At 36.6% G+C, this 25,048-nt stretch overlaps 1 protein-coding gene across 1 annotated transcript; it reads right to left on the bottom strand.

Moving 5' to 3' along the window:
• Positions 1-3,799: 3,799 nt before the first annotated feature.
• LOC145034295 (transmembrane protein, putative (DUF1191)) lies at positions 3,800-5,319 on the bottom strand. Its single transcript, XM_078982675.1, has 2 exons — positions 3,955-5,319; positions 3,800-3,825 (listed from the first exon to the last, which is right to left on the bottom strand). Exons 1-2 carry the CDS (start codon positions 4,890-4,892, stop codon positions 3,822-3,824), a joined length of 942 nt encoding a protein of 313 aa, XP_078838801.1. The 5' UTR covers positions 4,893-5,319; the 3' UTR covers positions 3,800-3,821.
• Between the last annotated feature and the right edge of the window lie 19,729 nt (positions 5,320-25,048).

The raw sequence follows: 25,048 nt of genomic DNA, 5'->3' as shown, positions 1-25,048 counted from the left end.
AAATGTAGACCATACGTTTTGATCTAGGATATATGTAATTGATGAAATATATAAATATAATTCATTATATTAGATTAATATATATTTTAAGAGTTTTTATTAGTTAAATATTAAATCTTTTAAGCTATGTTATTAAATTAATATAATTTTACATCAATGATTATTTGATTAATATATATTTTAAGACTTATTTATTATTTAATTCTAAATAAATATAAAGATGTTATTATAATATTTTATAAATAATATATTTTATCCTTTAATAATTAATATAGTATTTGTTAATAGAGAATATTTATAAAAAATAGTAATATTATACTAATAAATCATGAAAGCTAATATGATACGGTTAAAACACTCATTCATTATAACTAGTTGTTTGTGAAACCCATGTATTATATGTATTAGTTTAAAAAAAAAAACTAAATATAAATATCAAAATATCTAAAAGTTTGAATTTATAAGAAAATAAGAAAAATAATGAATTATTATAATGAAAATGTTTTTTATCTTTTAAATTTAAACAAGTAATTTAAAGACAAAATTACAAAAATGGTCCATGTGGTTTACCAAAAATCACAAAGTCAGTCCCTGCTATTTTTTTTTGAGGCAAATGGTCCTTGTGGTTTGCAAAACTTGCAAAGATGACCCTTTTTACTAACACCGTTAGTATTGAGTCGTTAGGGACTGAATCTATAAGGGCATTTTTGTCTTTTCAAGTATAAAGGAACTGAATTCGTGACATTTGATAAACCACAATGACCATTTTCGAAGTTTGTTTGGAAAAGTAAAATAATTAGCTTAAAGAAGAAGGGGGCAAGGCTGGAACTCGAGACCTCTCCCCCTTATATCACAAGGGCCCTTACCAATTGAGTTGGAAGCTCATTTAATTATATCTTCCGAAAACTATTTTATATAATAACGAAAACGTTAATACATAAATAATAAATAAATTACAAAAAACAGTTTTTTTTATATAATTTTTTTTGAATAAAGCAAAATGTATTTTAGTTGTATTATAAAAAAAATAGTTTTTTACAAACAATTTGTATGTATTTTTATGTTTTATTTTATGTAAAATATATTTTTTTATGTCGCTAAAAAATACGTTTTCGTATTAAAAATAGGTTTTCGTAAAATATATTATTTCATGTCTTTGAAATAATAACACTACTCATGACACAAAAAAAATGTATAAATTTTTTTGGGTCGCTAGTTTTTAAACTTTTTTTACAGTTATATATATTAAAAACAACATAATAACGATTTTGTTATGTATCTAAAATATTTATACGGTTTTTTTTATGTCAAGAGTAGTATTAATTATCGTTATTTCAAAAAGATATATCATTATTTTTTTTCATCTTCATTTTAATAATACGATTTACAACTTGCGATTAAGATGAAATACGTATTTTAAATAAGATATATAATCGAATTGGTCCAATCATTTTTCTGAAAACCGTTTTCAATTATATGTATCAAAAAAAGCATAAAAAATTTAATCGGTTATATATATTATTTAAAATACATATTTCATCTTAATCGCAAGTTCAAAATCGTATTGATAAAATGAAGAAAGAAAAGAAATAATGATATATCTTTTTGAAATAATGATAATTAATACTACTATTGACATAAAAAAACGTATAGATTGTTTAGATAAATAGCAAAATCGTTGTTATGTTGTTTTTAATACATATAACCGAAAAACGGTTTTAGAACTAGCGACCCAAAAGAATTTATACATTTTTTATGTCATGAGTAGTGCTAATTATTACTATTTCAAAGACAATAATTTTTTTTATGAAAACATATTTTTTATATGATAACATATTTTTTATACTAAAACGTATTTTTTAGAGACATAAAATAATATATTTTACGTAAAATAAATACATACAAATACATACAAATTGTTTGTAAAAAACTATTTTTTTTATAATACAACTAAAATACATTTTTCTTTATTTAAAAAAAATTATATAAAAAAATTGTTTTTGTAATTTATTTATTATTTATGTATTAACGTTTTCGTTATTATATAAAATAGTTTTCGAAAGATATAACTAAATGAGCTTCCAACTCAATTGGTAAGGGCCCTTGTGATATAAGGGGGGTAGGTCTCGAGTTCGAGTTTTGCCCCCTTCTTCTTTAAGCTAATTATTTCACTTTTTCAAACAAACTTCGAAAATGGTCCTTGTGGTTTATCAAATGTCACGAATTCAATCCCTTTATACTTGAAAAGACGAAAATGCCCTTACAGATTAAGTCCCTAACGGCTCAATACTAACGGTGTTAGTAAAAATGACCGTCTTTGCAAGTTTTGCAAACCACAAGGACCATTTGCATCAAAAAGAATTAGCAGGGATTGACTTTGTGACTTTTGGCAAACCACAGGGACCATTTTTATAATTTTGTCTAATTTAAATATAAAAAAAAAACTAAAAAGCTTTAATTTTAAGAATTTTAAAATTAAAAGATAAATTTATTAATGAAACTGATATCAATTTATTACTACATTTATGACAATTATTACTTATGTGGAATTTAATAAAATATCAAAACTAATAAAATGACACGTGGAAAAAAAATTTAAAATAACCACAAAATAACATTTGGTAAATTGAATGATACTATGACAAGTGACAAAAAAAAAACTTTCATTTATTAGACAGGATGTCATTCATCTAAATTTACTTTGTGACATATACGAAAAGAAAAATTAAAATTGTTTTTTAAATTTTCTTCCTATTTATTTTCTTATTTATAAAATGATGATATGTGAAATCCTTTAATACTTTTCTATCATTTTTTTTAATTTTAATATTTGTCTTGATGTAAAAAAATATTGAAAGAGAAATAAAAAAAATAAGTAAATAAAGGATGTTTGGTTTTCCATGTGAAATCAAATATCAATTTATTTTTGTTTCTAATCATCTCCATATTCAAGATAAAGACAATTATAAAAAAAAAAAAAATTAATTCCACATTTTATATAAATATAAAGATATCCTCTTATCATTTGTTCCATCATTTCAGTAGTTAAACTAAAATAAATGCTAAAATAAAAAATAATTAATAAATTCCAAATATTATTATTTTATATAAATAAAAAGATAAATAAATAAATAAAATAAAAATATATTATTTTATATCGTATATAATGATGCAAGAAGTCTGCAAAAGCTTCATGCTTCCATTTATTGTATATGAAAAAGTAAAAGGGAAGCAAAACACTTTGCTTTTATTGTCTATAGAGTGTCGTCAAAGACTTAGAATCATTATGTCCCCTAACTTCCATTCCTTTGCCTATAAAATTTCACATCCGCAACTACTCTCCAGATAAGATCCATTTTCTCAATAAGAAAACATATTATTTGATTGATATATCAGCTAACGTCTTCTTAAATATGGTGTATCTAACCTTATTCATATAAATTGATTACAAACACTCATCTATTCATAGTATAGAAACACTCATCTACTCACACATATAGGTAGGTACACGAAACACTTGGGGGTTATAATTTTAGAAAACATTCTAACCTATATTTTTTTAATAATACTTTCTAATGGTTGAAAACAAGTCAATATTCGATAGATAATAGATACGTTAAACTTTTTAAAGTTATTTATTCCTCATAACACCAGATAAAACTGTTTTTTTTTTCCAAATAACCTGACAATTAACATAATTCAAATTTAACCTTCAAGCAATCTAATAGGCTGAATTTTATCGGGGACCGAGGTAAGCATGGTATTTTTACTATTTCATCATCTAGCTAGGAGCTTGGGGTGCACGAATCACTCGAATTTTGCTAGCTGGACGAACATTTGATGGTAGAATATTGTTCAAAAGTTTCGGAAACCATCAAGTTAATTAGTTGATATCTTTCTCTATTGAATTATGGATACAAAATGTAGTATAAACAATAGACGAATCAAACTCACCGGGGAGGTCTAAGAGTTTGCTCAATTCTTGGAGCAGTTCTTGTGGAAGAAGCAGTATGAACCCTGATCACATGTCCCACCATTGACACTTGAAGTGCTTCTTCTTCATAAGCTCTTCTCTCCATCTCCTCCAATCTTGCCTTCTTCTTTACCTTCATAAACATTGCAATCAAAAGCAACCCCACCAGAAAAACCGCGATTGCAGCCCCAACTGAGCATCCAAACGCAACCGTCCACCGCCGCATCTTCTTCCTCACCGGCAACAATGGTGATTGGACCACCAACCCGAAATGCCCATGGGTTGTGGCACCACAAATGTTGGGTGCAACCTCTTTTTCTAGTGTCACCTTCCCATCACCTCCAAATGTTGCACACATCTTTATCCTCCCATCTAAAGTCGAGTTCCCATACGATGTATAATTAGTGAAATCAATTTGAATTCCGGACTTATCCGGGGACTGAATTTTAACCTCAAATTGGGTGTTCAAGTCTGAATCGTCACCGGAGTTGTAAGCTAGTAAACCTAATACAGGTGACACTAGTTGATAACCTAGTAACTGATCATAGTTGTCATAGTAAATGTTTGACCAATTGTTTCCTAGGTTTTGTGTTACTATAAGGATCCTTTCTATACAAGGATGAACATCCACACCAACTTTCAAGTGAAACTCTTTGATGTTTGCACCATACCTCTTGAGGCTTCCACAGCGGTATCTTGAAGTATAAACCATAATGCCGGTGAGATTTGATGGCAAGTTGATATTGTATGGTGTGCCTGTTTTGAAGTACTTGCTGTATGACTTGAATGTGTAATCTCGAATCACGAGATCAAGGAGTCTTGTGGATTTGATCCCTTGACCTTCAGTGAGTACTAATCTTGATGGTAATGATAAGAGAATGAGGAACATCCAAAGGAGAGAAAGATGATTAGAGCCCATCAATCTTTTCGTGTTTCCCGAGGAGTTACAGGCGATCGCTCAGTGAACGACAGCAAAAACGTTTCACCTTTTTAGATCTGATGGGAAAAATCTTAGCTTTCGTGTGGTTTCCTGTTTTTGTTTCGAGATAGTGATATTGAACCCAAATAGGGGGTGGATCAAGAAAGCGAATCTTGAAATATGTTATTGGTTTCTTTCAAATTCAAAAGAGTTTGTCTGGAGAGGTGAGCATTGAAACCAAAAGAGAGTGGATCAAGAAAGCAAATGTTGAAATTTGCTCGTGGTTTCTTTAAAGTTTGTTTGGGGAAACTTTTATGTTTCCAAAAAGGAGCAAACACTATTGGATGATCGCTTATGTGATGGTGTTTGTAAGTTGAAGATAGAATGATAGAGCGGCTTTGGTGAGGGTAGTCAGTGATAATTGTATATGTCAAAAAGAAGGTTGCTTTTGAAGTGTGTGAGGATGATGACACTCACCTAAAGCCTTCTTTTTGCATGCATTATAATAATATATGTAAATGCATATAGGTGTAATTCATTTCTTTAGGTGTAAATGACACAAATATCGTACCAACTTTATTTCATGGCATTACAAGAGAACCAACTAATGGGTAGGGGTGTGCAAAAAAATCGTCAAACCGAGAAACCGAGCCAATCCGAAATAAAAAATAATCGAAATCAAAAAAACTGGGTAGCAATGGGTCGATTTTGGTTTTGATTTTTAGATATCTGCAGATAAACAAACCGAACTGTCAAATATTATTTTACTGTTATTACACAGTATATTCACATATGAATATTACAATGTGTTTTCACAAATATACATCATTTTTATATGTTATTCACATATGAATAACATATAGACTTGCATATTCGTTTGTTTGTTTTAATAATCAAATATTGATTCAAGTGAGAAAACATGTTCATATATGAATATAACGTGGTAATTTAGTTTATGCATTTCATCAAATAGTTGGAGTGCATACAATTTAACTTTTTTAAAAATGTTAAAAACATGATATTTTGACTATTTAAATCTTACAAAATAGTAGATAGATAAAGAATTATATGAAAATTTTCAAACAAAAAAACGATTTGATCTTTTTCTATACTCAATTTTGAAGTTTTATTTGAGAATCGATGTTGAATGAATGATATGGAGTGGATTTTTTGTTGATTATCGATGGTAGTATAATTAATCGTAGATGTTGAAGATATTATCGTATTCAAGCAAAATTAAAGGTTGGATTGAAAAAGCAAAAAATAATTTTTTGTTGTCAACACGTGTTATTGATGAATATCGATGATTGATTAACACAGGATGACGTTGATCGATGATTTAATTGAAGAAATTTGGATGATTGTTGAAGGTTGAAAGAGAAATTTGGATGATAAACAAGCAATTAGAATAAATTTCAATTGTTATCTAATTCTCTACACTTACGTATTTGTGATTAAAGGTTATCATATCATATTTACAAGTCTGTCACCGTGTCCTTTATGTTTAGAGGCTAATTAAATGAGTGGTTGAGAATGATTCCTCCATTCTCAACCTTTTTTATTTTCTTAATTGAACCCACCTATATATATATATATATATATATATATATATATATATATATATATATATATATATATATATATATGGCTTTTTCAAATTGAAATTGATCCGTTCACTATGTCAGTCCGGATCAAAAAGAGTTTGTTGTAATGAAATGAAATTCATAGGAATTTATGCACTGCTTAGAATTATTGCACGTATAGTTGGCCCATTGTTACTCTTAGGGATGTCAACAGAGGCAACCGGGACGGGGAGTGCATCCCCCACCTCCGCTCCTGAAATTTCCCTGTCCCCGTCCCGGCCCCGAAATGTCCAGCCTTCCTACCCTTTCCCCCTCCCCCGATTGATTTTAGGCTGCCTTTTTTTGGGCTAAAATAAACTATTTTTTAGATAATTAATAATTATTTATAACATAATTTTACATGTTAAAAATAAAAAAGTTATGACATCTTAAAAACATTATACTAACAACATAAAACCATGTTTTTATTGAATTTTGGAGGCTCAAAATCATGTTATTATTTATTATATTTATATAATTAATATATATAAACATATGTATAATTTATTAACGGGATCACCATGGGGGTTTCGGGACGGGATTGTCCACCCCCGCCCCCGAAATTAAAACGGGGGTTAACCTTGCCCCCGTCTAGTCCCCGTTTTTTTTAATAAATACTCTCAAACGAGACGGTGCCCCTACGGAAACAGGGACTCACGAGACTTTTTGACATCCCTACTCACTCTATGCCTCTGTTAACTAGGCAATTGAATCTTTATTTCAAAGATTTTCTTTGATACGAAAAGAACAGACATCAGGATGAGATCGTCTTTCATCCCACTCTTTCTTGCCATTTGTGTCTTATTCTCTATATTTAGCGGGTACCCCTAAACCAAACCATGGTTACCCGTATTCATATGGTTTGGTTTGGTTCGGTTTTTTGCCCCATTCGATTCAATTTTGGTTAGTGCATGTAAGGTATCTGCCTTGTGGTAACGGTTCACAATTTTATTTGTAAAGTCCCAAAAATTTCAAATTTTATATTAAATAAACCATCAACCCAATCAATTACATAAAACCATAGTGAAAATCAGAGTGTGTCAAATAATATCCAAGTACATCAGAGTCATAGAAAACGCGGAACAATGTGGTGTGTGCAATGTAGTCATCTCGAGCTCTTCCTCTTGGAACCAGAAGTACCTGAAACATTAACTGAAAAACGTAATCACAAAGCTTAGTGAGTTCTCCAAAATACCACATACTATACATATCAGACATATAATTGGCCTCGCCCATCATCAAGCCCCACACAGAACAGATTCGTCAGTCATCAGGCCCCGCCTGGTATACATATAAACATATAAACATATAATCATATAAACACATGCAATAATCACAAAGATAAATAGCATACAGGATAATCATCGGGCCTTGATTGATATACATATAAACACATAACACATGCAAGAGTCACACAAAAAACGAGCATCCTAACCATAATAAACCATGGGCCAACATTGGTGCCTTCGATTTGCTAAACACAGTGAGGAAAATCATCTCTTACTGCTGAATCTCCCAATACATCTCGAACTGCTGGTCTAGAAAATCCCCACGCTAACATCATCAAATAATATCCAATTAATAATTGGATCTCGACCTATAATCAAGAATCTAAGGTACTTGTCCAATATCCTGAGTAAAAGACCATTTTACCCTTTTTCTTACTTATCCCAAAACCAAGGCCTAACCCATATTCTCAAAAGGCCCAAATTCCTAAATGGCATCCTAATGCCATAAAGGACCAACTTCCAAATTGGGCCCAAAAATCATCATGGACCTAATCCCAAGCAAGTCCATAGTTTATCCATGGCCCAAAGTGAGAAGTCTTATGGCCCAACTAGTCCCAAACCCTAAAAGCCCAAAATATAGCCCAAACTCGTGATAATCAAACCAAAAGTCAATATGTTGAGTATGCAGGTGCGTACTCAACTCGTATGCTTAGCGTACTCCTTTCGAGGCCAGTACGTGCAGTGTACTAGCTGAGTACGCCGTGTGTACTCCCTAGATTACCAACCCAACATATTAAGAACTTAATTGATTAATCCAATAAGCCAAACCTTCAGATATCATCCTAAATGGTGACTTAACACATAAAGTTGGAAACTGTACTCTCATGCATGACTTAATGGGACCTAACACTTAAAAGGATGCTTAATAAGAACCTTAACACTTTCATGGATCCATATCTCTCATAAAGATTACTTTTTATGAATAAGGACCTTAATGGAGCTAAGATTTAACATCCATGACTTCTGGAGTATATCATAAGCTCAACTTTAGCTTAAAAGACCCAAAAATGCATAAATAACACCCTGGGTTGGATCTAACATAAGGAATCATCAAGATGGGAGCTTTTTAACTTAAATGGCTTGCTAAGATGAATATGAATCTGTATCTACAAGATCAAGCTACCTCCAAGTGTTCTTCTTCTTATTCATTCCCTAAAACACCACCAAATCTCACATTCAAGCTCAAAACTTACAAAAGGCACTTACGGTTTCGTTCTTAGGGTATAGGGTGATGGAGGCTAATCAATAAAATATCCCAAGGTGTTATAAGTTGCTTAAATAGAGTGGAAACCCTAAAAATTTGGGTTTTCCCCTACACCGTGACAACCCGTAATTTCAATCTTGTACAAGTCAAACTTGGCCAACTAAAGTCAAACTTATCCAATAAAGGTCAAACTTATTTCTTTAATTATCTTATAGTTAGATTAATGAGTCATAGGTGTATAGACCTTGTATTCAAAGATGTTGTATGTTTAATAGGGGAAAAATTTGGAACCGAGGACCTTCATTCGTAGCCGCAAACCCTCGTAGCCACAAACCCTCGCATGGGCGGTAAACCTTCGAACCGCAAACGGTTTACAGCCGTAAAATCCTTCGGACCGCAAAATCTAACATATATGTATATATATATATATATATATATATATATATATATATATGTTTGATTGAAATACTCCTCACTTCTACACTTTTAGCCGTAAACTCAAACTTTTCTCTCAAGATCTTCAATCGCAAACCCTTAGTTTTCTCTCAACTATCATCCGAGGATCATTTGATTCACCTTAGGATCTTGACAAGAACATCTAGTGTTCTTCTTTTCATTGATCAAACACCCTTCATTTCTGGGTTTACAGCCGAAAACACTTGAATCTTCAAGTAATCTTGAACCATTTACGGTCGTAAACACCAAAGCCCAACCTTGAACTCCAAGCAGTCACTCGTTTTCGCTTGTAACACTTCTTTTGTAAGTAACTCTTATATCCTAGGTTGTTTCCTTAACACCTTTGAAGCTTTAGTCACTAATTTCATGCCAATATGTCGCGTGAATTGCTATTTAGGACTTGGTTTTGTCTCGGGAGCTAACTAGTGTAAACAAGCATCCTATATCGAACATTCCAACGAATCACTCACTTGAGGTGAGTTCATACCCCTACAATTTACCTTTTTAAATGCTTTTTAGGGTGGGGGGGGGGGGTGAATACAAGTAGAACACAGTATAATTGTGTTAATGATTTTAGATGTGGAAACAAACAAACAAAAGGGATTTCTTATGCTTAAATGTTGTTAAAATCACTTTAAAACTCTTTTAAACTCTGTTTATATCAAATCATATTGATAGCTTATTTTATTTCCTTATTTTTATTAGTTTATTTTAGATTTTTAGATCTTTTTATCATTAATGCATTGTATTTTATTTATTTTTCTTTAGTATGGATCGTACCGGGTGCTTGTTATGTTGCATGAGATATTTTGTAGGTTTTCCGGTGCTTGTTGCGGTTGCGGGTTGATTGGAGACGGGCTTAGTGGGCTCCCGAAGCATTATTGGGCTTGGCGGAATCAAAGAGGAGGAATTGGGCTTTGAAAGTTATTGACTTGGATTATTTGGGCTTGTGAAGATGGATCATAAAATTCAAATTTTGGGCTTGGAGCATCCATTTGGTGGCTAAATGATGATTGGTGCATTTCAAATTACATGGACAAGGAGGGGGGACCAAAGGAATCTTTGGTAGTGGAAGGGTGGAGTGGCTTGGTGGACTAATATCATTACAGCAATATTTGCGCGGGTGGAATTTCCGTCGCGCGGGTACCCGCGCAACTGCCCAGTTTGGGCATTTTGGTCATTTGGCTTGCCATAACCCTTGGGGATCAGATCTGGAGGCTCATTCACGATTTTCCACCATTGGAGACCTGCAAGAGGCGATTTTGGGAGCTAGAAACCATTTCCTTTCATCTTTCCAAATCTTAGGTAGTTTCTTTATGCAATTAGATTATTGTTCTTGTTACTTTCTTGCCATGAGTGGCTAATACTCTTATTTGGTTGACTTTGGCTGAAAACCAACGAATGTTTGTGGGTTTTGAAGGATTTATGTTGATTATCAATTTGTTCCATGTTTATGATTCTAGTTTGCAATTCTTATGCTTATTTGATGCTTTGATCATGAGCTTAGTATTTGATTGAGCAATAGTTGATTTATTTCATTGATTTTGCATTGGATCATTGAATTTATCTAGAACAAAGGCTTTATGATGGTAGAAATCATCTCTAGCTTATGAATCATATCTCCTTTATGGATGTGTAAGCATTTGACATCCTCTAGGAATTGGGGATTCCTTCATTCTTAAAGCTAATTGATTTCTTGGGATTAATTGCTTCAATTGACCCTTGATCTTAATTAAGAAGGTGTGTTGTGGGCTTCCCCAACCTCCATACTACCTATGAGGAATCTTGGCATATCATGCTTCATGATTGCTATAACCAATTTGGGATGAAGGATAAGCTTTGTATTAGATCCTAATGATAAACACACAAATGTTCATTGTGTTGAATTGCCTTAGTTAACCAATTATTCACAATCTTTGAGCATCTCATCAACTTGTTTAATTGCAAGGTTTTTAGTTATTCAAGTATTTTAGTTTTCAAGTAATCAAACACCCCCCCCCCCCTTTTTTTTTTTTTTTTAATTGTAGTTAGTTAGTTTAATTTCACTAGTTCTATTGAATTCAATTGGTGATTGAATACAACCATTTCCCCGAGGATCGATACCCCTTTTTACCATTATATTACGTTTATTTAGCAATCAAAGGGTGTAATTTGCTTGGTGGGCTTGACATCCCGATCAAGTTTTGGCGCCGTTGCCGGGGAAATTGGTTTTTGTTATTTGATTGTTTATGCCTAGGTCTACAAGAACCGGTGAACTACTCTACAATCCAGAAATTGAAAGAGAAGCAAAAAGGTTGAAAAAGTTAGCCAAACAAGCAAAGCAACAACAACTAGTTCAAGTTTCTTCCTCTTCTCCACTAATCAACATAGAAGATCAAGTTCATACTTCAAGTGATACCGACACCGAACCGAGTTCTCCAATTGTTGGTCATTCCTTTGAATACATTCCATTTGAAAACCACATAGCCATGAATCACACTCCACCTCATAATCCCAACCCAAACCCAATCAATCAAGATGCCAATACCCCACCCCATCAACCAAGACAACAACCACAAGAACCTCTCATTGATATGCCACCTTGGAATCAAGCCCCTCCTCAAAACCAACCCAATTATCAACCACCACCACAAATACAAAACCAAAACTTCCACCAAAACAACCAACCTCAAAACAATGCTTTTCAAGTTCAACAAGTACATTACCCAAATCAACCCATTTACCAACCCCCTCCAATGTACCAAAACCCAATGTACCCACAACAACAACCTCCTTACAACCAATACCCTAACTACCAACCGTATCCACCACCAATCTACAATCCCCAACAATACCCATATCCACCTTACCAACAACCACCCAATTACTTGCAACAATATCCCAATAACCCCAATCCACCCAATCCTCCTCAAGAGTTGACACTTAGACAAATGATGGAAACGGATGTTACTCATACACCTCTTGCTATTGTTTATCCTGCAAACCGCCGAGGGATTGAATTGAAGTCAAGTTTCATCCATCAACTTACCAAGTTCCATGGGTTGGATAGAGAAGATCCTCAAAAGCATTTGAAGTCCTTTCATATGATATGTGTTAGCATGTTTCCCGACAATGTGACATTGGATGATTTCAAGTTAACCGCATTCCCGCTCACCTTGGAAGACAAAGCTAGAGATTGGTTATTCAACTTACCACCGGGATCTATTCATACATGGGAAGAGTTACTCAAGGCCTTCAATAGCAAATTTTATCCCACCTCCCGGATATCAAGCCAACGAAGTGACATTTTGGGGATTCGTCAAGGGGAAAATGAAACATTTCATGATTTTTGGGAGCGCTTCAATAATTTGTGTACAAGTTGTCCTCAACACAATATACCCGAACAACTACTTCTTCAACAATTTTATGAGGGTATGAATGAAAAAGATCGGAGGATGATTGATGCTTCAAGTGGTGGTGACATCTTCAACAAAACCCCTCACGAGATCCGATTACTTTTTGGTACCATTTCTCAAAATCAAAGGAATTTTGGGACTCGAAATGACATGAAGAGAAATTCTACACAAGTGGTTGGTGAAGTTAGCAACACTCAACATTTGGAATCAAAGCTCTTGGATTTGACTAATGTGTTAAGTCAAATGGTGGTGGGAAGTGGTCAACAATTGATGGTATGTGGTATTTGTGCAATGACGGGTCATTATACGGATAAGTGTCCCACACTTGGAAGTGAACCGGAATATGTGAATGTAATGGGAGGATATCAAGGTCAACCAAGACCCATGGGATTTCAAAATAACTTCAACCCAAATTGGAGGAATACCCAAAACAACCCTTATCCACCAAAGCAAAATCCACCAAATCTTTTGATGAAACCCCAACATCCACAATACCAATCCCAAAAACCTCCAAATCCACAAAATTCTTATAACCCTCCAAATTACCAACACCCTCCACAACAAGGTCAATCAAGTGGTAACCATCAAATGAGCCTTCAAGAACTTGTTACTTCTCTTGCTCAAAGTCAAACCCAATTTCAACAAGAAACCAAGAATACTTTCTCCAACATTCAAGCACAAATTGGAGACTTGGCAACCGCTCTCAACAAGATAGAACAAAGGGGTAAACTTCCATCTCAAACCGAGAAGAACCCCAATGTGAATGCCATCACCTTACGAAGTGGGAAAACACTTGGATAAAGTCAACCTAAAAGAGTTTCAAGAGAAGAAAAAGATGAAGTGATCTATGATTCTCCTTGGAAGACCCTTCATGAATACCGCTCACACGATTATTGATGTCCACAATAGGAAGATCACCATGGAGTTTGATGGAGAGACCATTCACTTCAACATCTTCGACGCAATGAGATATCCTAGCAATATATCTCCATTGTATCGAGTTGACGTGATTGAGCCAATCACCCAACAATTATTCGAGTTATCAAATGGGGATCTTTTGAAGATGGTGCTTAACATGAGTCTTGAAGATGAAAGTTTGAAGAATACCTTGGATATGTATACATTGGATTCCGAAGTCGAAAATATTGTGAAGGCTTTAGAAATTACTAATTCCACAAAGAAGGATGTTTCTCAAGTTACCTTATCTCATTCTCCAATCAAGATGCCACCTTCCATAATCCAACCACCCACACTTGAGTTGAAAGCTTTACCTATCCATTTGAAATATGCTTATCTAGGTCAAGATGAGACTTTACCGGTGATTATCTCTTCTCAATTGAAAGACTTTGAAGAAAACCAATTGATTGAAGTCTTGAAAGAGCATAAAGAAGCCATGGGATGGACCATAGCGGACATCAAAGGGATAAGTCCTAATGTATGCACTCACAAGATACTCATGGAAGATGATTGCAAGCCTAGGAGGGAAGCTCAACGACGATTAAACCCTCCCATGATGGAAGTTGTCAAGAAGGAGATAATCAAGCTACTTGATGCAGATATGATTTATCCAATTTCCGACTCCAAATGGGTTAGTCCAGTGCAAGTGGTTCCCAAAAAAACGGGAATCACAGTTGTGGAGAATAACAAAGGCGTAATGGTACCAACTCGAGTTCAAAATGGATGGAGGGTGTGCATTGATTATAGAAAGTTGAATTCAAGCACGCGGAAAGATCACTTCTCTCTTCCTTTCATTGATCAAATTCTCGAGCGATTGGTGGGGAAATCGCATTATTGTTGCCTTTATGGATACTCGGGTTTTCACAAAATACCCGTTGCCCCCGAAGATCAAGATAAAACAACTTTTACATGCCCCTTTGGCACATTTGCTTACAAGCGGATGCCATTTGGATTATGCAATGCTCCCGCCACATTCCAAAAATGCATGGTGAGTATCTTCTCCGAGTATGTTGAAAGTATAATCGAAGTGTTTATGGATGATTTCACCGTGTATGGCAATTCGTTTGATGAATGTTTGGGTAACCTTAAGAAGATTTTGAAAAGGTGCATAGAGAAAAAGTTGGTGTTAAACTTTGAGAAATGTCACTTCATGGTTAATCAAGGAATCATTTTGGGACACATCGTCTCCAAAAAGGGCATTGAAGTTGATAAAGCCAAAATTGATGTCATCCAAACCCTACCTTACCCAACATGTGTTAGAGAAGTGAGATCTTTCTTGGGTCATGTAGGATTCTATAGAAGATTCATCAAAGATTTCTCCAAGATTACGCGACCAATGTGCCTTCTTCTTCAAAAAGATATCGACTTTGACTTCAATGTTGCATGCCAAGAAGCCTTTGACAAACTTAAAGACTTGCTCACTTCCGCGCCAATAATCCAACCTCCAAATTGGAAGCTTCCATTTGAAATAATGTGTGACGCAAGCAATTTTGCTATTGGAGCGGTCTTAGGTCAAAAAGAGGGCAAAGCATCACATGTCATCTACTATGCTTCTAAAACATTGGATAATGCTCAAGCCAACTATTCCACCACTGAGAAGGAACTTCTAGCCATTGTATTCGCCTTGGAAAAATTCCGGCAATACCTTCTTGGGACAAAAGTAATTGTATATTCCAACCATGCCGCATTAAAGTATCTCATGACCAAGAAAGATGCCAAACCACGATTGATTCGTTGGATTCTTCTTTTACAAGAATTCGACCTTGAGATAAAGGATAAAAGTGGTGCCGAAAACTTAGTTGCGGATCATTTAAGTCGGTTGAATGTTGGCGATTCTTCTTCTCCTATCCTTGATGAATTCCCAGATGAGCACCTCTTCCATATCTCAAATTCCATTCGATGGTATGCGGATATTGTCAATTACTTGGTTACTAAAGAAATTCCTCACGCCTTTACCAAGCACCAAAAGGCCAAGTTGAAGAGTGATTCTAAATACTACGTATGGGACGACCCTTGTCTTTGGAAACATTGTCCCGATCAACTAATACGGAGGTGTGTTCATCAAAATGAGGTCGAGTCAATTTTTAAATTTTGCCATGAATATGCATGCGGGGGACATTTTGGTCAAAACAAAACCATGCGAAAGGTGCTTGAATGCGGACTCTATTGGCCAACAATGTCAAGAGATACCTATCTATTTTGCAAGAGTTGTGATAAATGTCAAAGAACGGGTACCATATCCATGAGGCATGAGATGATTCAAAGTTCTATCCTTAATTGTGAAATCTTTGATGTGTGGGGAATAGACTTCATGGGTCCCTTCCCCGTTTCGTTTGGTTATACTTATGTACTCTTGGCAGTTGATTACGTTTCAAAGTGGGTTGAAGCAAAGGCTACACGGCATGATGATTCAAAAACTATTATTGACTTCTTGAAGTCAAACATTTTCGCAAGATATGGTGTACCGAGAGCCTTGGTGAGTGATAGGGGCACTCATTTTTTCAATAAAATGATGGAAGCAATGACAAAGAGATATGGTGTCACACACCGGATATCAACCGCTTATCATCCACAAACAAATGGCCAAGCCGAAGTGTCAAACAGAGAAGTCAAACAAATTCTTGAAAAGACCGTCAACACTACCCGAAAAGATTGGAGCTTAAAGTTAGAAGATGCTTTATGGGCGTATCGGACCGCCTACAAAACTCCAATTGGTATGTCTCCATTCCGCCTTGTCTATGGAAAATCTTGTCATTTACCGGTGGAATTGGAACACAAGGCATATTGGGCGGTTAAAAAGTGCAATTTCAATCTTGAAGAAAGTGGAAAGCACCGAAAAATGCAACTTCAAGAACTTGAGGAGTTGAGAAACGAGTCTTACGAAAACGCAAGCATCTACAAAGATAAGACGAAAGCGTTTGATGACAAGCACATCACTCGAAAACACTTTATTCCAGGTCAAAAAGTTCTTCTTTATCATTCACGCTTAAAACTATTCCCGGGAAACTTGCGATCTCGATGGCACGGACCTTTTATTGTCATAAAAGTGTTTGATCATGGTGTGGTTGAAATTAAGAGTTTGGAAACAAATCAAATATTCAAGGTGAATGGGCACCGCTTGAAACCATTTTATGAAGGCTTTAATACGGGAGAATTCGATAACATAACATTGGAAATACCAAATTACAAAAGTTGATGGAAGCGGGACTATGTCTTGGCAAAGACGTTAAATAAATGCAATGTAAATAAATAATGTCCGTTTGAAGTTTTGGGTGTTTCTACATTTGAAGTTAGCCATAAAAATAAGCATATAGAAGCCTTCCAGTGATTTTGGTGAAATTTGAAAATTTCCAAAAATTTGACTTTTGCGCGGTCACCCGCGCAGACGTTGCGCGACCGACCCCAGCCGCGCAGATCCCGAGTACCAAATTACACAAACATAGGGTACAAACTGATTGTTGCGCGCGGCTAATACCCACCCGCGCAGGACGTTTGCGCGGCCAAGACTAAATCACTTTATTTATTGCGCGGCCACCTAATTGACCCCAAATTGCTCATCCCCACCCGGATAGCCGCCCCACGCCCGCTCCATATCCGATAACCCGACCCATTTATCACCCACCCTTATAACCCCTTCAACCAGTCGAACGCTTCTTCCATCCTTGTGCCTCCCGTCAACGAGCCGTCCCCACTACTCCCTCCACCATCGAAACCGCCGTCCGCCACCGGCCGGCGCTACCAGCCGAGCACCACCAAAAAGCCATCGCGCACATCTCCCGCCTCCGCCCAGTTTCTTCCACCTCCCGCCGGTTCCTTCTCCGACCGCACGTAGGCGTCCCCGTCGATCCGTTGGCATTCCCGTTGCGGTTTTTTTTCGTTGCCGGAAAAGCGACACTTCGTCGGCGCTCCACCACCACTACCTTCCCCACCCAATTCCGCCTAAACCCCACCCCTTTTAACTCCAAAATCATTGCCGGCCGCCACCCTTCTCATCCTCGCCGGAAAACCGAAAAACGTAGATCCCGACACAACCTTCCATCCAATTCCAAAAATTCTTGGGGCAACCTGTACCAAACACTCCACCGCACACCGATCTACTCTTAATTTGGGAAAATCTTATCGCCGGAAAACCAAGCTCCACAACCGGCCGCCGTCCGCCGCCGCCGCCGGCCGCCACCACAAATTTTCCCCAAAAATTTCAAAATTTTTGTTTCTCACCGGAGATTCAAAAGACTTAATTTGTGGGCTTAAAATTCAAGCTTGGGGTGCAGATTTTTGCGTATTTCTTTCGGACTTCAACACACAAAGTTGGTAATCCCTTTTAATTTATTGCATTCAATTTCTAATTTTACTAGACTTATGCTATGCATTAGGTTAAATAGAATTAGTCTTAGCTTGCCTTGAATTGATTGAATTGAATTGCATTGTGCCAAATTGCCAATTTGGAATATTACCCGGTTTTAATTATTTGATTTGATTGGATTGGTGTGAGGCGAGTGTGAGGGATAATCTTGTTCAAGTTTTTGTCTTTGCTAGATTCATTCACAGGTACAATGGCAAGGGATAAGACCATTCACGCATCTCATGGTTCTTCGCGTGAAGCTCAATCCTTGGGGCCATCCAAGAAAATGTCCACCGACCATGTTGATCGTGATGGGAACCTTACCCTCACGAGTGCCCAAAGCCGAGAGTTCAAATCCAACCTTCAAAAGCGTGCAATCCGCGCCACAAAATTTTACCACCAAGATTCTATGGATCAACTCGGCCTTGACCACCACTTGCGACAATTATTTTTCCACATTGGTTGGCACCAGTTTCTCGATCTTTCTGCACGAACCTACAAGCAGCCCACAATCGAATTCCTCTCCACCTATGCTCGCAATGACACAGCGAGGGTACTCACTTTCAAACTCCAGGATCGGCAGCACCGACTCAAGTACAAAAAACTCAACAAGATCATGGGCACATATGACATCACCAACTCCGACATCTACAGCCACCAATGGACTCAATTCAAAAGCTTGCCCAACGTAGAATTTTGGACCCAAATCACGAGCTTGCCCAAGTTCAATCCCAGTCGCCAAAAAGACCCGTTTATCATGCATCCTTGCTGGAGAATTGCCCACCGGATCCTATCCACATCTATCTTTGCTCGTCACGAGCCGGGACAAATCAACACCGTTGAGTTGTATTTTCTCTATTGCATGTCGCGCCACCGTTGGTCTTTGCCCGATTTCGCCACCTTCTTTTTAGACAAATGTGATAGCCTCAGGACGAAGACCACTGGTGACATTTGTATTGGAGGTCTCATTACCCTCATTGGTTTGGGTATGGGCCTTCAATTTCCAGCATCTGAATATGTACCAGTGGATGATCCATCTCTTTACCTTCTCGATTGCATTACTCTCATGCGGATGGAATTAATTCTACCTCATCCTAATCTTCTTGGACATTTCTCTTGGCTAAACCATGTCAAGGACCCAATTTACATCTTACCCAATCCAAGTCTCTCCACCTTCACCACCAATGACCCCGAAACATGGTTTTTGCCTCAAGACTTGCCAGACGATGATGATGCAGCCGCGGATGATGACATGCAGGTGGATCCTGACAATGCTGATAGCCCATTCGAGGCTGAAGACCATTATGATCTTCCAATCCGTCAGCTACCTCCACCTCATCCAGCTCAAGCTTCCGGGTCACACTTTCAGCCCTCGCGAGAACACTTCCAGCCACAGTATGACTACCACTCACACCAGCAACCCAATGAGCCCGACCCTGCACACGAATTTCCTCTCGATATTTACAGCCAGTTTGCTTCCTTGTGCCTTCAAGGCAATAGAAACACCGCATCCATCCATCGCATAGAGGAACAACAAGCACGCACCCACACTTACATGGAGGACCTATGGTATCATTTTCGGCCCGAGGACGGTTATCCACCTCGTGGGCCTCCTCCATCTTGATCCCGGTATGATCCTTCCTTACTTTCATCCTAAGCATTGAGGACAATGCTTAATTTTAAGCTTGGGATGAGGTAATCTAATCTTTTATTTTTATTGCATTTAGGTTGTATATAGTTGCATTTAGACTTAGTCATTTAGGGCATTCATAAAAATTGCATAAAAAAATTCAAAAATATTGCATATTTTCTTTCTTTCTTTTCTAATTTTCATACTTTTTAGATGCATTCTAGTTTAAGTTCATGCATTTTTGTTCTCTCTTGTCTTCTCATCCCTACAGGTACCATAGCGCCGAGTCATAAGTATTGAATCATAGATTGGTCCTGGGTCTTGATATGGAATTCCTTGTATTTGATGAATTGGGCACGTTTTGAGCCTCACAGACCACTTTGAGACCGCTTGTGTGGGGGTCAGATGCAGGTAGCTTGATTGGGTCTAGGTGTGGAGGGATGTGGTTGGTCATGCCAATGTGTGCGAGCAAAGACTAGCCCGGTAAGGTATTTTGAAGACATTGAAGATATTGAAGACTCGCATCTTGGTTTTGGAAGGAGTACCCCTTAGTACTCCCGAGTCTCGCCCGAACCTTATTTAGTTAGATTCTCACCGTCTTTTTAGGATAGGTTATCATTTTTCTAGGGGTCTAGAGTAGATAGTTAGATAGAGTTTGTTTATCACACCTTGCATTGAGGTGCTTGATGAACTTTGAAGTGGGTCCCCCAATTCACATCTTTTGGGACCAAGTCTTTTCGGTAACACCCATTTTTGAGTCATTTCCCACCCTTTTTAGTTGATCTTGGCACATTGTCAATGATCATTAGGTGTTCATATTAGCCTCCATCTATCACTCAATTTTCACTATTGGAGTCCTATGTTACTTGGTGAAAATCCTTAGAACTTCCAAGAAGCAACACAAAGAATGAAGAAATTTGAAAAAGTGAAGAAAATAAGAGCCTATTAAAGATGATTCAAGAAAAGCAACAAAAACAAAGAAGAAGAAAAAATGAAGAAAAAGAGCAACACAAAAAGAAGAACAAGATTCCAAGTTCAAGACTTATGTTATATATCTAGTTTGCAAAAAAAAAAAAAAAAAAAAAAAAAAAAAAAAAAAAAAAGAAACTAGATGTCAAGCAGCAAATGTGACTGAAGACCCAATAACAGAAGTTCAAGATTGAAGATTTAGGTTGTTAGGTTTAGATTTAGGTTAAGTATAATTTTTATTATTTTATTTTATTTTTGATTTTTGGTGAGAAAAGGCCCCGACGATGAGACGGTAGATTGTAAAGGACAGTACAAGGGAGAAGCCTCTGAAACCGGATGTCTGCCCGGAGGCCGTGCTGCAAAACCCTATTTCGTTATTATACACTTTGGCCTGAAAAATGTAGGAATCATAGTGTGTGAAGAGGCGCCTTTCCTTCGTGCACTATGGTCTACATTGGTGATTTAAAGTGCCCCCACTGGGCGCATCTCTGTTTCCTTTGTCTTGCACACCGCGACCGCATCCAGCCGTGATCTATTCGCCCATCAAGTGGTTGAGAATGTGGTTTATGGCTCTAAAGCGGGGAACATTTTGAAGATGCGTAAGGTCCATGAAGGACTAATTCTGACCATGTTGACTGATGTTGACCAAGTTCTATGGTATCTTTCTTTTTCCTTTTTTTAGATAGTTCATTCCGAGCTCATTTTTAGTCTTGTTCTAACTTGAGGACAAGTTAGGTTTAAGCTTGGGGTGATTTGATAGCTTATTTTATTTCCTTATTTTTATTAGTTTATTTTAGATTTTTAGATCTTTTTATCATTAATGCATTGTATTTTATTTATTTTTCTTTAGTATGGATCGTACCGGGTGCTTGTTATGTTACATGAGATATTTTGTAGGTTTTCCGGTGCTTGTTGCGGTTGCGGGTTGATTGGAGACGGGCTTAGTGGGCTCCCGAGGCATTATTGGGCTTGGCGGAATCAAAGAGGAGGAATTGGGCTTTGAAAGTTATTGACTTGGATTATTTGGGCTTGTGAAGATGGATCATAAAATTCAAATTTTGGGCTTGGAGCATCCATTTGGTGGCTAAATGATGATTGGTGCATTTCAAATTACATGGACAAGGAGGGGAAACCAAAGGAATCTTTGGTAGTGGAAGGGTGGAGTGGCTTGGTGGACTAATAGCATTACAACAACATTTGCGCGGGTGGAATTTCCGTCGCGCGGGTACCCGCGCAACTGCCCAGTTTGGGCATTTTGGTCATTTGGCTTGCCATAACCCTTGGGGATCAGATCTGGAGGCTTATTCACGATTTTCCACCATTGGAGACCTGCAAGAGGCGATTTTGGGAGCTAGAAACCATTTCCTTTCATCTTTCCAAATCTTAGGTAGTTTCTTTATGCAATTAGATTATTGTTCTTGTTACTTTCTTGCCATGAGTGGCTAATACTCTTATTTGGTTGACTTTGGCTGAAAACCAATGAATTTTTGTGGGTTTTGAAGGATTTATGTTGATTATCAATTTGTTCCATGTTTATGATTCTAGTTTGCAATTCTTATGCTTATTTGATGCTTTGATCATGAGCTTAGTATTTGATTGAGCAATAGTTTATTTATTTCATTGATTTTGCATTGGATCATTGAATTTATCTAGAACAAAGGCTTTATGATGGTAGAAATCATCTCTAGCTTATGAATCATATATCCTTTATGGATGTGTAAGCATTTGACATCCTCTAGGAATTGGGGATTCCTTCATTCTTAAAGCTAATTGATTTCTTGGGATTAATTGCTTCAATTGACCCTTGATCTTAATTAAGAAGGTGTGTTGTGGGCTTCCCCAACCTCCATACTACCTATGAGGAATCTTGGCATATCATGCTTCATGATTGCTATAACCAATTTGGGATGAAGGATAAGCTTTGTATTAGATCCTAATGATAAACACACAAATGTTCATTGTGTTGAATTGCCTTAGTTAACCAATTATTCACAATCTTTGAGCATCTCATCAACTTGTTTAATTGCAAGGTTTTTAGTTATTCAAGTATTTTAGTTTTCAAGTAATCAAACACCCCCCTTTTATTTTAATTGTAGTTAGTTAGTTTAATTTCACTAGTTCTATTAAATTGCATTGGTGATTGAATACAACCATTTCCCCGAGGATCGATACCCCTTTTTACCATTATATTACGTTTATTTAGCAATCAAAGGGTGTAATTTGCTTGGTGGGCTTGACATCCCGATCACATATTATTGTACATATTTATGTATAAGTATGCTTAAACGGACTTAGGACTATTGCTAAATACCGTAAATCATGTTCCTTGTTTGGTTGTGGGTTTAGTGTAACACCTGGTTCCTGGTACATAATTGTAATTAAAGTATTTTTCATTTTGGCCTGGGACTCGGCGAGTTGGTGGCCCAACTCGTCGAGTAGAAGCGCATTGGACACGGGAGTTAAGTGGATGACTCGGCGAGTCAGGGACCGGACTCGACGAGTCTATGCTATCTAGACAAAAACCCTAATATGAGATTTTGCACCCTATATAAACACATTAACTCAACCTCCCTTGTCCCTAACACTCTCCTAGAACTACATATCGAAACCCTATCCGTTTGTGTGTGTGTGTGTTAAGGCCATTTTGGTGCTTTTGTTGGCTTGTGAAGCTTGGAAGGAAGAAGAAGAGCTTGAGTATTCGACTTGGGGCTTGTAGATCCAGAAATCTCATTCCATTTTCTGCTTAATCAAGGTAAAATGCTCATACTTTGGTCTTTCATTTGGTTGTTCATCTTTAGAATGTGGATCTTGGGTGCATTTAGGGCTTTTCAAGCCGTTTTCGGGTTTAAGGAGTGTTATGTGGACTTTAGCTTTAGATTTGGGCCTTAAGAGGGGTCTTGATGTGCACGGAAGTACCCACTAATTTTAATATTTATAACCTAACAAACTTAGACTAACTATGCACTTATAGGCAGTGTACCTAGTCAGATTACAGTATAGCTTAGGTAAGTCGGGTGTCGATCACAGGAAACGGTGGTGAATTAATTTAAAATATTTGATTATAGGTTACAGGTCACACGAAAAGAATAAAGAAGTAGTTTAATAAATCTCAAACGAACAATTAATTGACAACTCTCGGTAAACTAACAGGAAAGCAAATCTCTTCAGGTATTTTGGTTTAGATAAATTACACCTTAAAAACATAGACAATTGCATACACAAATTCATTTATTCATGTTCACCGATTGCTAAAATGATTAGATTCGCGTTCACTATAATTAATCCTTTAGCAAACAAGTCAATTCAAACATTGATCAGTTGATTAAACTAACATGCTTCCTAGTGTTCAGTTCGTATCAAGCAAGACTTGTAAATATAGTTAATCAAATTGGTCGTTCATTTAACCTCTTGTTGATGGTCATCAAACAAGTCTCACACATTAACTTACGTATTCCCAAGTTAATCCTGGTTTCACATTCGTTATTCCTAGACTTATAATCTCGATGGTCATCAAAATCATAAGGGACAAGCAATCAAGTAGATGTTCATACAACTCAATTTACTTGGCAGTTAACAACAATTAATTATCATTAACACGTAAGGATCTTTTAACAAGCTTGGCAAGATAAATTAAACATAAACAAACAATTCAATATAGCAATTAGTCCAATAATCAAGGTTTCATTCAATCATAAACGCAAAGTAAAAGGTTTTTACACCTAAATCAGAAACTAAACGCATAATAGTATCTCAATGGAATGCTAAACATGGCCACGTTAACAACCCATATGATTATCGACATGTATCCGCTCTCCAATCCTTCCGATCTCCGCTCCCGTTAGCTTAACGGCCTTCCGACCGCCTTCTAAACCCTCAAAATGGTTTAACAGAAGTTAATTATCGACTAAATTAGGTTAGAAATCGAATCCTCCCCTCTGGTCAGCTGATAATCGCCTTTCATAACCCTTGTAACTGACTTACGTACGCTGAGCATAAGTCGGATTACGCTGGGCGTAGTGAAGATTAATACGTGATGAAGTTATCTGGATGCCAGTCGTTACGCGGGGCGTACTTAAAGATTATGCTGGGCGTAACGCGTATTTGGTTGTTACGCTTGGTGTACATGTTCATTATGTGCGGCGTAAACGGCTCCTTCAGTCTTTTCCCTTTCTTTTAGCCTCTAATCATGATTTCCGCTTCAGTCTTTTCTTTTGTGCTCTATTGACAACGAATAGCTGCAAATCATAATTCAAAGCATTATAAGTACTTTTTAGTTCTAAAAGAGAATAATA

The sequence above is a fragment of the Lactuca saligna genome, chromosome 3, assembly GCF_052625555.1.
Source record: "Lactuca saligna cultivar CGN05327 chromosome 3, ASM5262555v1, whole genome shotgun sequence".
NCBI classification, from domain to species: Eukaryota; Viridiplantae; Streptophyta; class Magnoliopsida; order Asterales; family Asteraceae; genus Lactuca; species Lactuca saligna.
This window is presented reverse-complemented; position numbering and strand designations above follow the sequence as displayed.

Coding starts and splice junctions, on each gene's coding strand:
- LOC145034295 (XM_078982675.1), bottom strand. CDS start 4,892: ATGGGCTCTAATCATCTTTCTCTCCTTTGGATGTTCCTCATTCTCTTA.